Source organism: Columba livia, chromosome 18 (genome assembly GCF_036013475.1).
Source record: "Columba livia isolate bColLiv1 breed racing homer chromosome 18, bColLiv1.pat.W.v2, whole genome shotgun sequence".
NCBI classification, from domain to species: Eukaryota; Metazoa; Chordata; class Aves; order Columbiformes; family Columbidae; genus Columba; species Columba livia.
In genome coordinates, this window is record NC_088619.1 from 6130130 (window position 1) to 6148050 (window position 17921).

The 17921-nt window shown below is 44.9% G+C and overlaps 1 protein-coding gene across 2 annotated transcripts in view; it reads right to left on the reverse strand.

Annotated features, from left to right (window-relative positions):
- The window catches only part of UBE2O (ubiquitin conjugating enzyme E2 O), a 59770-nt gene that overhangs the window by 21639 nt on the left and 20210 nt on the right, over positions 1 to 17921 (reverse strand). For both annotated transcript variants that reach the window (XM_065034642.1, XM_021288620.2), the window contains exons 2-5: positions 7628 to 7687; positions 2811 to 2921; positions 1811 to 1908; positions 244 to 307 (exon numbers count right to left, since the gene is read on the reverse strand). In XM_065034642.1, the coding sequence (XP_064890714.1) occupies positions 244 to 307; positions 1811 to 1908; positions 2811 to 2921; positions 7628 to 7687 (333 nt within the window). The remainder of the gene's footprint in view (positions 1 to 243; positions 308 to 1810; positions 1909 to 2810; positions 2922 to 7627; positions 7688 to 17921) is intronic.

Below are 17921 nucleotides of genomic sequence, written 5' to 3' on the forward strand. Positions count from 1 at the left end.
AGCAGTCGGATGTACTAACTGTAATACCTCCTTGAAACCTGCTCATTACTAATATTACCTTAAAGCTACATCCTGTTGCACTTGCTTCAAGTAAAGATCTAGTTAAGTGTTTTTCAGCTGCGATGTACTGTTTAATTTTTAGGACTTATAAATGCTTATGGTTTTGCTTTCCCTCTCCTTCCTGCACAAAAACCTTACAAGATGAAGCTGATCAAAAGACTCTCAGGAGAACCAGGAGCTCACCGAGTCACTGACGTGAGGACAGACGTCATACAGCTTGGCTCCGTCTTCTGTGCTCATAGAACACCTGGAAAACAGACAGAAAACAGTCATATTTCCAGAGCCACCCACCTCAAAGCAAACAGCCACTGCCTGAACAGGTCTGTCCATACGTCCAGCAGTATATTGCCAAAAGTCTCTGTGGTCCAGAGCAAAAATGGTTATAGACAAGCTATAAAAACACTGCCTGGTATCTAAAGGTTCCATTCAGCATGCAAAAAAAAGAAATTAAAATAATTAAGTAACAGGCAGGGTGCTGAACAAGATTTGCCTGCTGCAAAGGTCCCATTTGTTATTCACACCAACGCTGGACCCTAAAGGCAATTTGGGTACACTTGCTTCAGTAATAGCTGAATGTCCAGAGCGAGTTCTAGTGGGATTTCGAATGATTCATTAGGAAGAGATTTTTGAAAACAGCTACCACATTTTACATAGCCATGCATGAGCTCGTAACAGAAACCAGGCAAGGTTTTAAATTGTACCAGTAGCTGCAGGCGATACAGATAGAGAAGTGTAGCTATTTTTCACTCCCAGTTTAACATATGTGTAAGAGCCTTCCAGCCTGATTTAACCAAAAGCTAAAACAATCAAAATCTCAGACGCATCCACCAATCATCTGTTACAGCTCTCACATTACTGGCATCTCTTTGAAAGACTCGGAGCTGGCTGCAGGGCTGTGCGTTTGTTGTTTTCCTTTTGTTTTTTAAAGCATCAATGTCAACACCCGATTTACAAGACAGATGGGTTATTCCCCAGCTGCCAGGCCTATAAGCCTCTTGACTCTCCACTGGTTCCTTCCTCCCCTTGCATCAATAATAGAAGTTTGTTGGACAAGACAGGGCTCAGTATCAGAGTGAACGTAATGAACTCAGAGGGGTCCACAAGTAACTGTCCATCATGCACAAGGAACACAATTCAGATCCTTCTGCTGGCTTTGCAGAACTACAAAATAAGTTAACTAGGTATTTCTTTAAGTATCTCTGGTTAAATCTCTCTAGAGATATGATGATGGTGTATGTCTGCATTGAAAAAACATTCCTAATAGAGTTGCAAATAACAGTGCAAAAGCAAAGCTGTTCAATTTGGGGTTGCTATTTCGTCTTTGATAAAAACCACTAGCCAGCAGGTTTCTTCACAGATTTTATTCTTTTATTTTTAAATAAGAAATCTCCTTCCCTGCATCTCTGTTAAGTTACGCTCCCCTACTGAGAAAAGGTCTGGAGTATTTGATCTTTAATAACCACTTTTCTGGGGGAGATAAGCAGTTTAAAGACAAATGTGCTTAAATTCTGGAGCACTGATCTGTAGCAATTGAAAAAATATTGTCACCTTTCAGACAACAGCTTTTCCACCAGGTGAAAAATGAATCTCAGTGTTTTCATAGAAAGATGTTTTCTTACTCTACACGTGAAGTTAGCACAAGCAGATAACTTAGCAGTGTGTGAATGAGAAGCCCAGCCTTTTTCTAGCTCTCTTAAAACCGACCAGGGTCATGAAACCCAAGGGGACAGTCTTCAACAGAAACAAGTACCTGGCTCCATTGGAAAGCTTGAGGATGACCTGGTTCTTCAAATCATAGACCTTGCCCAGCCAGCAGTCATAGGCTATGTAGTCACCATACATGAAGGGCTGTGAAGAAAACAGTAAACAAAACCTTATAAATGTCAACGCTTGTACTTTGAGCCATCAAGTAAGTCCTCACAAAATGCAGGCTAGATAGCAACCTCAAAGGGATTTACGACAGCAACTGCAGATCTCGCTGTAAACTGGAATAAATGCACATTGAACAGGTTGCTTGACAGTCAGCACACAGCCTGGATTCTCCAGTTAAACAGCTCAGGCTTTCTGGGATTTTTTTTCTTCAGATCTTAAAAGTTGCACTTGCCTTCAGGCAATATTAACAATGAGTTTTTAGTACTGAGCCTAATATTCCATCCCAAGCAGGGAAGCCTGTGGCCCACTGCCCTTCCACAAGCTGTTTCTTGAGAAAGGTTGTGACACTCCTGCTCTTCACTCCCAAATTACCTCAGAAGAAAAAGGATTGAAATCCTATTCCACCTGGTCTCTGGAAAATCACCCACCCCCTCGAAAGGGAGAACCAGGAATGTTTCAGACTGTTCCAGGTCAACAGAAAGATACTTGACTCCTCTCAGCATTTTTAGTCTGTTTAACAATACCAATGCTGCAGCTCAGCAGCTCTGTGCCACTGCCATGGGGCTGCCCCAGTCAGGTTGTCACACCAGCACATCTCAGTGCAGAAGTTCTCACACAATTTAATGCCAACCCAGCCCTCTCCACGTCAATTTGGTCTCAGCAGTGTGATCAGAGACACAGAACAGATGGGGAGATGAGGCAATGCTGCATCGCCGCCTTCCAGGAAGGATGCTTACAGTAAGTTTAAAATAAAACCAAACTGCAGATGCATCTTGCAGTATATGGATGCCTCTTTTGCATGTGTCGCTTGGAACACAGCAGCATCCCTCCACGCCACGTAGCCCTAGCCCCCACGTGTGTCTCGGCCCTGTTCTCACCCAGATATGTTGCAGGTCTTTGCTGTTGACAGGGTAGAGGATGCAGTTGGTTCCAACCAGCTTCACAGCACACTCTATGTTGACATCAATTACAGTCCCACACTGGCTGTCCTGGAAACACAAAAGAAAGAAAGGGTTTATCACCCACAGAAGGTCCTACACATACATGTACATGCTCTGTGCACAGATGGGAAGTGCAGAGACAAGTCTCAAGAGTAAACCCTCCTCACACGCTTCAGACCCTTGTTCTGAAGGGGCATTTCACATGACCCTAAGACAACTCAGAAGGTGAGATCACTATCAAAGACTCGTAGTGTTTTCTTCCCAGTTAAAATTTGCAATGGCTGCTAGTGCAGCAGTCCAGAGACCCCTCCATCTGGACAAATAAGACCACACTACATCAGAGGATCTGCATTTACTGGCTTTAAGATCTGTGTGACTCCTTGGTCTATTCAACCGAGCAGATCTCTGCAACTCCATAGGACCATCCTACAGGCATTGCTCTGAGCCAGCAGAGGCAGAAGATCAACCCCAGAACACAAGAGAAAGCCTTTAAAGCTGTGACTTCTCACGTAAAAGATTTGCAGGAGGACATTATAAATGGTCTTCACTTGCTGCCATCAAAAAAAAAATCTGGCACCTTTCATCAGATTTCAAGGTTTCAAGCCAGATAATTTACAGTTGGTCCAATTATGAGATGGTTGTCATTAGCCCCTTCACTTTTTAGCAAAGTTTTAATCTTTTTTGTCCCCAGGAAAACAATGCATGCTGTCAAGAGCCTTCTGGGGATAGTTTGGCAGGGAGCACGCAATATGCACGTTGCTCACGCATATGGCAGAGGCCTGCAAGGCCGGGCTGCTAACCCAAACACTGTCAAACGCGGCAGCTGCCCTGGCTCCCGACAGCTGGGACAATCGATACTCTTATTTATTAAAGACTACAAGCCCATTATAAAAGCTGACTGAGGGCCAGCACAACAACTGCCCCGCTATCAGCAAATTCTGAAGCTGTCCTTATCTCAAACATCAAGGTCTCTGTTCCAACAGGACTTGAGCATAACACTTGAAGGGCTTATACCCTGTGAGAAGTGGATTTGTTTGCTCAGTCCACTTACAAACATGCTGTTCTTTGCACCACGTTAAATATTTATTCAAGGCTTTCACTCGGATCCCTGGGCAGCCCTCTCGGGAGCTGAGGAGTTTGTTGGCGCTCATCTAATCCTGTCTCATCTCGAGGACTGGTAGTGAGAGCAAAGACACGCTCCAGACACCCGCGGTCCAGGATAATTCCTGGACAGATTGCTCAGCCCGTTTGGCTGGCGTGCTTTCCACCTGCCCGCTGCATCACACAAACCCTGCGCTCTGCATCCCCGGGAGGCGGCGAGAAGGAGAGCAGGTCCTGCTCATTCCCTCCAGCTGCTCCGTGCATCACCCCTATTTCTTTCTAGAAAGGCTGGGAAGCAAAGGCAGCCTTTCCGAGCTCTATTGGTAGACACAGCAGCTGAGCATGATGTAGCTTGCAGCCCACACTGGCTGCAGGACAGAGCCCAGAGCTGCCCCATAACCTCACCTGAAAAGGGTTTGCCAGGACGATGGGACTCACAACAGCTGCTGCCAGCAGGATTGGAGCCGTAGGATGAGCGAGGCCTGCTCAGAAGTGGCACCTGCTCAACAAACCCACAGCTTCTGCAGGCCAGAACAGTCGCCCACCCTGCTTTTCCTCCAGATTAAACTAAATTAAGTATACCCAGTCCATCCTCTGCCTGTGCTTTGCAGTTCAGGCTGGTGGGTTTTTTTCACTTCTTAGTAGCCAGAACATAAAAAATAAAACCCCTGCCCTACCAACATTGAGCATTTCAGAATTAATTTTTCCTGTATCAGCAGCCAACACGACAGCAGCTCTGAGACACAATACAATCCAACACCTGCAGTTTCTGCAGATCGCTTCGTCTCTGGGCCTAAATCCCCTCTTTTATTGATGATGAAAGAATAACAAGTAACAAAACCAGGACTGGGGCCACTGACATACACCAATACCCTCTGTCCATTCTCTGACAGTTTCCCCATGGAGAGGATGCTGGCACCACCCTATGAACGTGTCTCACATCTATCGCAGCTGGGTGCCTCCTTTTCATGGGCAAAAGTGCTGGGTTTAGTTCATCTTGCTGCCCCTTCCAGTTACAAAATGCTTGAGCGAGCAGAGCACTGTCTGCGGTTAAGAAAGAGATCGATGTTGTAAAGCAGCCCCAGAAGCTACAGGGCTGTTGAGTCACAGGTCTCCTTCCTCACCTGCCACTGAACCTTTGTTTATTATGAAGTTATTTATTTCACTGTCACATGAAACATTAGCCTGCGACAGATGTGCAGGCTGAGGGGTTCTGCTAAATCACTGTGTGAAATTACAGCAGCGCTCAGTGACGCAGTCCTGGAGCAAGGAGTCACCAGCTTGCTCCTTGTCTTCCAGGGCAGCTCTATGGTCAGAGCACGGCCCCCACCAACCTGCTTGAATGTAACTGTCCTGTTCAGTAGATGCTGCAGCTTTAAGGCAGAGCAACAAACTACCATCTAAACGAACAGCAGCTCAGCAAGCACAAGCTTCAGTCCCATATCTTCTACCTCCCAGCCTTCTACTCTTTCCCTCAACACACTCTTTTCTAATAAGGGGATCTTTAATTACTCCTTTATTTAAAAGGCACAGCATTGCCCAGCACCCTTTAAAGCAACAAAATCCAGCTGTCTGACAACTTGCAGACCTATTGATATTCTTTCCCCTAAATTAGTGTATCACCTGGAAAAATGAACTCTGCCACCTTCACCACTTCTCATCCAGTTGGATTAGATTTACAGGCCCAACCGCATTCAGAGGAAATGGTCTCATTATATGTGTTACCCCCAAAGCAGTGTTTCCCCACTTTCTGTGCTGGATGAGCAGCACATGAATTTGACTTGGCTCCCTCTTCTTGAAGAACAGAGGATTTTGAGTCCTTCCCACCCAAGGTTAAAAACAAGCCCTAAGAGAGTGTGGTGAATACAGAGTAAGTTCCACATTGTGCACTTGCCAGGCCAACTGGTGCAGGGCAACCATCCCACATCTTGAATTTGGCAGGCTGACACTTGCAGATTTTCTGTTTTAAATGCTTTTTTGATTTTTGCAATACATCTGATTAACAAAGCGAAAGTGGTCTTTGGGATAGAAGAAGTTTGTTTCATTTACCATTGACACTGAGAGCATACTTGAGGGGAAGGTGAAGCATAAGGTATCTTCAGATTTGCTATGCTTTCAAATAGAGGGGAGAGTAAAAATGGAGTTATACTCTCATCACTCCATCAATTAAAAAAATGATGTTATCAGCCACTAATAAAAATGGTCAAGCAAAAGTGAGTGTTTAAACATGCAAACAGACAATAAAGGAGTGTTCAAAACAGCTGCTGAGAATGTATCTACTGATACATGTGCAACAAGCCAGAGAAGCCAGGTTCTGCTCAGATGAGTATGGAAATTGCTAACAAAAGCAACACATTCCATGTTTGCCAAGAGGAGAACAACTTGCCCAACAGCTTAAAGTGACCTTAAGCAGCATTAGAGAACAAACAGTTGAGGCAGGACTCTGAGCATCCTTCTGAGTGAGGAGGATACACTACAGAGTCCAGCTGTGCCAGGTACCATGCCCTGAACAGCTGATATTTCAATTTGCTAACAGTTCTTTGTTTTGGATTAAAACGCCTTCATAAAGCCGCAATTTTAGTAAGATGCCGACTCCAAATTTCCATTTCAAACAAGAACTAAATTTCTTAAGGAAATATTTTGTCACAGTATTTTTCAAATTACCCTTAAAGTTTTTCCTCCTCTTTGGAACATTACGTGAAAAAAGGGTTGTTTTTCTTTTTTTTTTTTTTAATAAAGCCTTTTTTATCAATTAAAAAAACCCCAACCCAGGTCAGAGAATGGCCTTCCCCATCCCTGCAGCAGGCTGCACGCCATGTGGCCAGCTGCCTGCTTCATCACAGCCTTGGTGGCCACATCGCTGGAAGCGAGTCAAGAGAAGACGCTGGTGCACACATGGCCGGCCAGATGGCTCGGGGTTAGAGGTTAGCTGTGCCAACCCAGCTAAGCTGCTAAAGAGACCACATCCCAGCCCATCATCGATCTGAACAATGTTCCCAGTATTCCCTACACCCCAAAAAAACCCCAAATCTACACATCTCTGATAAGCAATAAATGCTGTATAACTAGAACAAAATGATTAGGAATTAAAGTAGTATCCAGGAAGACGGAAGGTAGCGATTATAGGCTGCTAAGAACCAGCTTGTTTTCTGCAAACCTAGTTGTGCTACATGCTTCAGCAGTGTTGGGATTTGCTGTATTTTGGAAAGCAATTGGGCAAGATGGTGCACGCTGAAGACTGGGAGGCCTCCCTGAAAATATTTCCTCCAACGTCCCCACTGTAGCACACAGTGTAACGTGATGTGTCTCCACTCCAGCCTCCCCGTTAGGTCCAAGAGAGAAGGTCCGTGCTCCTCGCATCTCAGAATGGATTGATTTAAAACATAAAGGATGGGGAGATAGACAAGCTTCTCATCTCATTACCTGACATTATCAGGTTCACTTACTCAGGAGATCTTTGCCGATATGCAACAGTAGAGAGGCAGCCTTATCAGCATTTCATTTTCAAAGGATGCAGCTAGGTCTATCAAACACACTAAAAATAGAACATGCTCAAAGCATTACCATTCAGCTCCATTGAGGCAATTTGGCAAGTCTCAGAAATCCATGCAGCAGTATCACAATCAAAAAGGGACAAAGAGAAAAGCACTTACGCTGGAGCTCCTGTGTCTGACCACATCTCGAGGGACCACAGAGCGATCTTCAAGCTTCAGCTAAGGGGAGAGAGAGAGACACTGAATTTAGCCAACCCAAATGATACCTGGTCAGAAACAACATGATAAATACCAATGCAGAGTATCGCATTCCTCCAGACTGAGCAGGTTTTCAGCAGAGGATGCTGAGGTACTTCATACACGGAGTTAATCCCCGTGGCATTTTTGCAAAATCCAACGGACAGATCTGAAACACAGCAACCAGGCAACCTGTGCTCTAAGTCAGCAGCCCCATCAGAAAGGGTGCAGACATTTCGCCTTGTTCATTGCTTCAAGTCTCACTCTTCCCTCGTCTGCATCACGCAGCCTTTCCCACCCACATCCAGTCTATGTACTGGAGAAGACAGAAGACACAGGAATAAGCGCGTCACACCACAGCTTGTGTCTTATCCTGCACACTTTTCACCCAAGATACCCCAAAATATCTGCGGAGACCCTGTTTGGCCTGGAACTTTTTAAGCAAGATACTGCATAGTGAGAAGACTTAGCTCACAGGAGAGCTGGCTTTGGTGCCAAATTCACTACAGCGAACATTTGACTTGGAAAAAGAAAAGAGAAATGGGTGCTGCTGTCTTCAGGAGCCCCCAGGTCCACACAGGTTAACACAAAACATCAATAAGGGCCTTGCGGGGAAAGAGCTAGTGCTGGCAACAAAGATGAAACTGGACCATCATTACACATGTTACATCAGTACGTCGAGAGCTCTGGGCATCAAGAGTCAGTGCGGGTACGGGGAGGTATCACTTAACGAATCTCCAGTGAGTACTGGCCAGTTGGCCAAGTGATGTCCCTCCAAAATGTTCCCCAAGTGATGTTCCCCAAGCTGCTTCAGTGATCTCAAGTCTACTCACAGGCTACTTCAAAAGCGTTATCAACAAGCTCAAAACTGCAAAATGCAGTTGCCATCGAATACACTATGAAAATGCCATGCAAGGGTTAACATCGGAAGTACATGAATCAGAAGTCCATGGGATTGAGCTCTAATTTCAGCCTTGCTCAGCCTCCCAGTAACTCAGGTAAGATCTCCTTCTGCTGAACAGGGAGAGTCTCACCTGCCTTTCAGTGCTCAAGAACATATTTGCATCGGTGTATCGTTCTGAACCCTGCAAATACACTAATTACACACCACGTGTTTTGTGAAGCACCACATGAATGCAGCATCAGGAACAGAGCCCGTTTCACATCCTAATTTCAGAATCCATCTCTGCACCGGTGCTGCATTCAGTGCTTTTTCTTGTTGACCTCCCAGTCCAAATTCCACTGTGCTTTGTCAGCATTTTGTCCTAACCCACACCCTGGCTTACATCCTGCTTTACTAAATTAGACATAAATCTATAATCCAAGGACAGGATCCGCAATCAAACCAAAGTACCTGCATACTTATTGCCTTCTTGATTGCATGTTTCAGTAAGAGAGGAAGAGAGACAGCCAGCAAGGCTTTTAGACCCAGCTTCTGGAGTCGGAACTCCGCTGGAGTGGGAAACCTGAAGCTTCCCACAGCCCATTTCTGGATTGTAGAAGTGTCTTCATTGCCTCCCACATCCCACCAGGGTATATATATAGACATCAATTTTTATACAGCTTTCTAAAGTTCTTTGTTAAAATAAGTACTGTATAGATAGGCTCTTAACATCCAGAAGCAGGCAGCAATATTCACATTCCAGTAAGTGCTCACGCGTGAGCAGCAGTTTGTGTATTTTAACTCTAGTTCTCTTGCTGCAGAGCTCCAAGTGTATAATGATACTTTCATTTCAACACACATTAGGGCAATTTAATCTCTGACACGTGGTGTTTAAATTGATGCATTATGTTTCAACATATCATTGAGCCATACTGTTCTCTATTAAGCAGTATCTGAAGAACAGAGATTGACAAGATGATCTGACACTACCTGGCAGCAGCAATATTTGTGTGTTTGTCAGCTCTGCTAAATTATAAAAGTTGTAAATTAGTAGCTTTCCCAGTTTGTGATCCTGAATGATACAATCACACAAATCCTTCCCGAAACAAGGCATACAGCTTCCCCTGCAGGGGGACTACATTTAATCTGTTTTCAGATCCCTTGATTTTTTTAAAAGCAGCAGGACTATTTGCAGCTTCATGTGCCAGACCCACCTGCCTCAGTCGCTAGGATAAGCAAGCCAAGTAGTCAGCAGAACGCCAGCATCAACAATAAATACTTAGCAGGCCTGTCATCACATTAAAGATTGTCAAAACCCAGCAGAAACCCAACCAGGGGAAGCCAGAATGGCTGATGGTGAACACAGGACAGTCCAGTCATTCCGCCTCTCGTCTGTTGTAGCCAGAGCGGTGGGATCACCAGCACAAGGTCAGGCCTCTTGCTCAGCAGCGAGGGAACTCAGTAGTGGAGAAGCACTTTTAAAATAGGTACTCACAGCTCAGTTGCTACAATTACCTCCATGAAAGTCAATATTAACATGACTAGTTTTATGTTGTAGCCATGTGTCTAGATAATAGCCCCAAGAATGAGAAATACCAGTTTCCCAGAGATGCTCTCAGCTAATCCCACACTCCTGCATTACCAGCTGGGTTCAACACCCTCCCAGCACCTCAAACACAAGGCAGGGTTTGTGCCACCTTTTAAAAAGTAAATTCACATCCATGTATGTTAAGTAAGGCAATGTCCGACCAATGAAGAACAAAATTTGCTCCAGGGTGCTAGTGTGATCCCATGGCCTCCACCTGCAACACGATCCCTGCCGTGAGGAGAACACCAGTTTCTATTCCAAATGCATTTCAGATTTTATCCTCCAAAACAAGAGCTCTGGGAATAAGCACATAAGGATGGAGGAAAAGCAGCACACACCCACCCTCCTTTGGTAACTGCTTGTGAAAACAGGAATACAAGGCACTGAAAAAGAACAGAGGAAAGCATAGTACGGGAGATGAAACTCTATATATTTACCCAAACTATGTGATGGTTGAGATTTTGTCTAAGAGTCAGCAGTGAAATATCTATGATGGTTCTGCCATGGGAGTTAAGTAAGGAGTTGGCAAGCAGTGGTCACCACCACAAGGGTAGGGAAGCCAAGCTCAGACCTGCTACCACTATTCAGTCTGGGCTATTTCTCCACCATCTCACAAGTCCCAGCACCTTCCTCATGCATCTTGTGTAACTGATCCAATTTAAAACACTGTTCTCCTCCTACATTAGCAAACAAAAAAAGAAAAAATTACTTGCAATTTTATAAAGCCTGTCTTGTAATATGGATGGTGAGTTCTCTCAGTGGAACTACAAAAGAAAATGCGATGGGAAAAATAATTAGTATTGCTGTTTTGAAGGGACAGTACCTACGTGTTAGCTTGAAAGTCATCAGGGAAACTTGCAGCAATGTTCAGAGGCAAAAGAAAAACCACAGGTTAAAAGCAAATCGTAATGTCTACTGTAGCACCAGGTACCAAGGTACCACAGAGCTCTCTAAATCTCACTACGCACTCAGGGGATGCTCCATAATCAGTTAAAGCCTAATCCAAGTGCTATGAAATGATACCACCTTGCTTCATGCAGCTGACAGACAGGCTCCTCATCGGTCTTTCGAATTATGTGGCTTCTCAGCACTTGTAAGCCCACATGAAGCAGGACATAGTGTACCTTATTTCCACCTGCTTTCTAAACTTGAAAGCTATTACGTCCTTTTCTCCAGCGGTGAAGCTGCAGTTCAGAAACCTGCACCAGACAGCACTGGTTTGTGAGCAGGTTCACCGCATGGCTCTTACTGGAGGTTCAGGGGAAGCTTCCTTGCTATGTGAAGCAGGTCCTGGCCACCAGCAGCTCCAGTCCTGGGCACTAAGAGAAACTAAAAACATGCCAAGTGATGCTATGTCCAGCTGTAACCTGGAGCAGCTCAACAGCTGCCCAGGTGGCCACGGGACAGGTGTTGGTGGCTGTGGGACAGAAGGGAACACTGCTGGCAGCAGCCAGCCCAGCTCAGCATCCCACAATTGGTTTTATTTTTAAACTAAGGTCTGACTACACACCCAAACACTTCAACTAAAGCAGTAGTGTAGCAATCATCTCAACACAAGCTGGTTTTATTCAAATCCAAATGAGGTGTCTAAAATAGCAAGTCAGCTGTCCAAATATAGCATGGAGTTAGATGACAAAGGTTCAGAGATTCAAAGACCCAGAAGATCTGAAGCCAAGATATTTTTAATATAAACTTCAGCATCAACACATTACCAGTGGCATCAGATACTACTCTAGGGGAAAAATATGTTCCACGTACAAAGTTCACTTCCCTTGAAGACTTCTGTTACATTGATCATATTGTGCTGCACATGAGCAGTCTAAAAAGCAGGAGGAGAGAGGATAAATCAGCAAGAGCAGAGAATCCCAGGGATGCTCAGATTTGGTTCACACGGCAACATCTACAAGTGAAACAACATGTGCCACTTCAACACCGCGAGGTTTCCAACCACACTGGATTTTATGGGGAAAGAATATGGGGGGGAAAAAAAGACTACTAGAAACTCAACAGTCCTAAGAACCAAAATTCTGCTACCCAGAAGAGCTGAACAATACAGGGCGTTTTAAAAACCTTTGAAGGATGCAGCTGCAAAACTCTGAGAATAAATCTTCTGCACTCACTGGCACAGAAGTTCTGCCCGTGACAGCTCCTGGCTGTTCCTGGATGGTGAGCACATGTGGTCTGTGGCTCTTCCAGACAAAAAGTCCACAATCTGTTTGAGATGGGAGGTTGTGGAGACTCCCACATTCCTTGGAGAAGAAACATGCCCTTCTGGTGAGGGTTTAGGCTTCAGCCTGATGGAGCAGTAGATGTCAGAGTGGTATGTGGCTCCCAACACCCTGCTACACAACAGTCTGCCATATAAGTAATGCATTTAGATGCATTTAAGTTTTTAGCTGTTTTTAATATCAGCATTCTGCATTTTCATGATGTCATGGTACCGCTTGTCATTTCAAAGCACTCATAGAATTATGAAAGGAGAAAATATATAGAGAGCTACTTAGGAATTCCACCAGCAGATTAAAAAAATTGGTCTGTATTTAACTCTCCAAAACCTGAGTAATTCAGGAAAATGCAGTTCCCCATTTGGATTGGTCAAAGCGAGGGAAGGACAGCAAGCAGGATCTTTGTTTCCTATATTAGTTCAGTGCAAAAGAGTTCAAAAGCTGGTTCATGAGGCTGTCCCAGGCAGTGCAAGACACCCTTCTGCAAAGGGCAGGTTGAACATTAACTTTGGCCGCAGGAAGAACAGAACAGGGCTAGGCAGGGAGGAGCCCAAACGTTCCCCAAATGGAAATAAATGCTTTAAGGAACTTCATAGAAGCTAAGATGAAACTAATAGCTTTGCATCGCGTGCAGCACTACCTGCAGCAGCCAACTGACGACGCATTACAATTTCTTTTGTTCATGCAACCAGCAGATCTGAATCTGCCGATCATTCGACGTTCAGCACAAACTAAGATTTACCACTAAGCCCACTCCAAGTAGTGCCTGCTACCAGTGAACTACTGTGGCTTTAACTGTACAGTGTGGACATAATGCTTGTTCCAGACAACAATCGAAAGGCATGACCTAAAGTAGAATTTCTTAATTTAGCTCATGAGGGCCCCACTGCTGGTAGGGATGAGCACAGCAGCTTCCAGGCCATCACACACTGCTCTGGAATAAACTTGCCCACCACCAGCTGAATGTCCACAAAAGTTTTAAAGCCCCTGTATTAAGAGGACATGAATTTTTATCAAATTACACACCAGAGACAGGCAGCACCTGCGATCTTCTAAAAAGCCAAAAAGGTGACTGTGGAGAAAAGCCTTTGCAACACCCACAGGAGATGAGGCAACCTGAAAAATGGGAATGCAGCCATTGGCTCCGCATCGCATTCCCTTTCAACGCTGCTAGTGCTGCGGGAAGGCTTGTTCCACCGGCGGCTTCAAAATCCAGCTGTCTCATGAGTTCCATAATCTCCCAACACAGCGAGCCTCCCCGGGGACCTGCCGTTCTAAAAGATAAACTGACAGCTCTTTAATTTGTCTTTATGACATATTATGGAGATATACAAACCTCAAGTTGTGCCATTCAGCTGAATTCCTTCCAACTTCATGCTGAAGCTCCCTAAGCCTCCTCTATCTGCATCTGTAACTGCAGTGGACTTGGAGCTACTTTTGTCCCAATCTACATTTCTAATCACCCTACCTGTTGGGGTTTTTTTCTCCCTTCCTCTGCTTGTAGTAGAGTTCTTTGGTGGCAGAATATCTTTCCATCCTCTGTAGATACAAAATTCCTCCTGCAGCATAGTTCTGGTCCTTCGCTCATAGCAATACACTGCAGCATCTCCCCCCCCATCCCAACAAATATCACCTTTGAGCCTTCTGGCAGACAGACACCAAAAGGCTCTGTTTTCCTTTTCCAAGAAGTGGAATTTGGCTATAAAGTCTCAACAAATCACTGGATGCAACAAAAGTTCAGTTTAATTATAATGTGGGTAAATGCTGTGCTCTGGGGCAGAGGAATCCAGCTTTAACATAAATCTTTTGCTTAGCAAAAGGAAATCTTTCACTTGGATTTCCCTTGTCCAGGACTGTCAAGCATTATTTATTATACTGGCAACAAATCACTTCTGTAGCTCTACAAATTTACATGACATTATGGAAAACACCACAAGACAGATTCTCTGGCCTGGTATACGCACCAATCTCAAACTGAAGACAAAGTACAAGGTAATAATGCAAGGGAAGGAAGACAAGATGACAGGAGGGTTACTGGGTTATTATTTAAAGGAAAATAAGTAGGTTTAGGAGCAATTCCCAGTAGAGGCAGCAGCACAGTTGGGAGAGAGAAGGATCCCGGAGGGAGAATAAGGAAAGCTGCACAAATCCACCCTCCCACCTATAACCAGCAAATAGCAGCTTTTCAGCATCCTTAGTCTCACATTTCTACTTTATGTGTAAAAATTGAGCATCATTACTCATCACAAGAGATATGTGGCAACAGGGAACCCACTGGCATGTGAGCCTGGGTTAGATGCTTGAAGAAGGAGTAAAGCCTACTCAACAGCCTACCGAGCTTTCTAGACTCCACAGGCTAGAATGATCCTCAGTGCAACTGGGAAGAGTTACAGAAAAGTTTGACTCTGTCCAACCCTGTCATCAAGTGCTGCTGAATTATTTGTTTAGACAGGCTTACATCATGTAAATTCACTCACATCAACTAATAACCAGGTCTTTCCATGTGGGAATGCAAAGTGAACCCCGTGCATGCAAAAAGGAGACCTGAAAAATAATTCAGAAAGAATGAACACGATCATGATGCTCGGCATAAAGATACGGAAAGCTAAAGTTTAAAAATACATTGCTATGACTATAAAATATGGAATGATATTGTAAGAGGAGATTTACTGACTAGTAAGTCTAGCAATAAGCCACTTAGAGTCCTATGGGGAATCTTTCAAAGATATCCCCAATTACAGGACTTAATCTAAACATCGGATTTTTCTTCTTAGCAGCAGTTTATAGTAAAAGATTCCCCATCTCAGTGTTATACTTCTTGCTTCATGTACCCAGTCTTCCGGGTATAACAGTTCCAGGAAAATCAGTTCAACAGAAAAGCCAAGACAGGCCTAATGGATCTCCTCCAGGTGCAATGTCCCTACAGCACAGATTGTCACAGGACACTCCTCTCATTTCCTTAGAGTAAGATGGCTGATTAAAAGCAATACTGTCCTACTCCTTCTGCCTAAGAATTTGAGAAAAACTTGATAAAGAGCAGTGCTCTAGCACCAGATGGCACTGTTACCTGCAAAAACCCACATGAGACTGCGGTTAAAGCCACAGGAGAAGCTGGTGGGAAGCAGTAAGGAGAGAAGCAGACAACATTTTGCCAGTACATCAGGCAATACTTCTCTGTCTCAACACTCAGTAAAGCCTGATCTGAAACACAGGTCAGAGCTAGCAACCCAGCAGGAGAACAGGTCAGGAGCACAGCACCTCCACATACACCCAAGCCCAGCTTGTCGAGAGATACCCAGTTCAAGCAGGACCTAAGGGGATGGCTGTGGAAACTGGTGAACACTAACCATCCAGGTGAAAGCAAGGGCTGTGCTGTAGCTTTTTGGCAGTACCTAACAATATCTAAGTGAGATGCATTTGACTGCTAGAAGGGGCTTCAAGGAGCACCTCACCTGGATGCCAGTACCAACCAGTGTGACAGCAGATGCTCATTTCAGCCAGCTGTGTAGATTCCTGGGATTCTCAACAGCCTCTGTTTGAGCTTGACAGTTAAGCTGTGTCATCCTTATGTGTTAAAAGAACCTGTCCAGTAGCTATTTCATTTACCTGAAGCAAAAAGATTCCTCAAATGGTTGCCTTGGGGCGCAGATGGCAGTTACCACACAACAGGTTTTCCACCTTCTTGCTGGATGGCACTGGGGTTGCCATCTGGACAGCATCAGCTGTGTAAAAATCAGTCACTTGCCACTCCGAGTGGCATTTGGGGCACATTGCCAGGCCTGGAAGACAGAGTGGGGCTGCTTGAACCTCCACCTGCCTTTCCAGAGGAGAAAAAGGATGCTGTGAGGAAATCTGTGTACTATTGCTGACCAATTCACTCCTGAGTAAGTGCACTGCCCCATCTACATCTTTGACAGTAAGAATAAAGAGCATATCCAGGAGAAATATTCCTTTACTCCATTACTGGAGCAAACCAGGGAGGGTTTTTCTGTTGAGCCAAAACTGGACTCTGCTGGTTGGAGGTAACTCTGCATTAGGGGATGAAGCATCCCCTCTCCCCTTGCAATCAGGTCAGCAGTGTGCAGGAGCAACGCCTTATCAGCCCCCAGCAAAAATCCACCTTGCCAAAACTGCCAGGGAACAACAAGAGGGAGACATATCAATAGAAAAATCACCGTGTCTGCTTTCCAGCTGGTTAGCTCATATGCTGCTGCTGTGAATACAAACCAGCCATTTAAATTAGCTTCTAATTGTTCACAATTATTCAGAGACAGCATAACCTGCAAGCAGCTTTAAGACAGCAGGCAAGTAGGAGAGAAAGAATAGTTTGAGATGCCTTAACAAGATTCATATATTCGTGCTTTGTGAGCCTCATAGCAATCTCCAGCAATGCTCTAACAGACCCCCTTCCCAGGTATGTGTGCTTTGCATTGCAGAGGAAGATAACCCACGGGTGTTTCTACATTCCAGGTTTCCACTCTTTCTTGCTCCAGTTTTCGGACTGGTTCAAAAATTAAACTGTAATATTTTGGTCTACCCCAGTCCTTCACAGTCTCTGAACACACAGGCGGTTTGAGCAACGCTATTTATAAAGCTGCTTAAAATTCCGGACACAGCCAGAGCTCTTTGACAGGATGTCAGCCATGCGACACCCAAACGTAGGAGGTTGACACAGGACAGTTAGTGTAATACAGCCCACTCTTCTTTCCCTTCCTTTCACCCAGAGCCTCCACTACCACCCTCGCAGGAGTCCCTTCCCCCAAACACAGACAGTCATGTTTCACAATTGCTGCAATTTTCTCTCCTAGGAGAGAGGGAAGATATTAGCCTATTATCCTTAAAACCCTAGTGTGCCAGGTTTGGTTCAAACCTAAGAACCAACACAAGTCCAGTTTGCAGGTCAAACCACCTTAGGGGCTGAATCCAGACATACCTTAACGATGAAATTCCCTCACATGTTTGGACGCAGAGGTCCAGTGCTGCCACAGAGCCAAAATACTCATCTAGGTCCAGGAACTGCAGCAAATTTAATAAACTAATGTCTCCTAGAGGAGACAAAATAACACTGAAAAGCGATGTATAAATAGCTCTAGCTGAAAGCACAGCAAATGCTGTGTCACGCTAGGCTCCCAGTCAGTCCTGGGCAGCGAGTGCGTGGAGCTGACAGGTCTCCTGTGGCTCCTCAGAGGTTCACGCCTGCTCTGGAATGAGAGCGTCCCCTGGAGAAATATTCTGGGTTGGTCCCACATGCAGAACACAGTCCCCAAACACACCGCAGTGCCCAACTGCTCCGTTACGTATGAGGAACGCTGCGCGGACAGACAGGCTGTCTGAAGCCCAAGGAGAAGAGGCAGAACAGTGAATGCAACCAAGTGGATCAGGACCTGGGTGAATTTGCTGGCTTAGGTGGGAAATACAGGATGCTTAGGCTGGAGATGGAGGCAGTTTTGATAGCTAGTGATTAAGAGCATTTGGGAAAACTGAAATCTAATTCGCAAGGAAACCAGCATCCTCACCAGG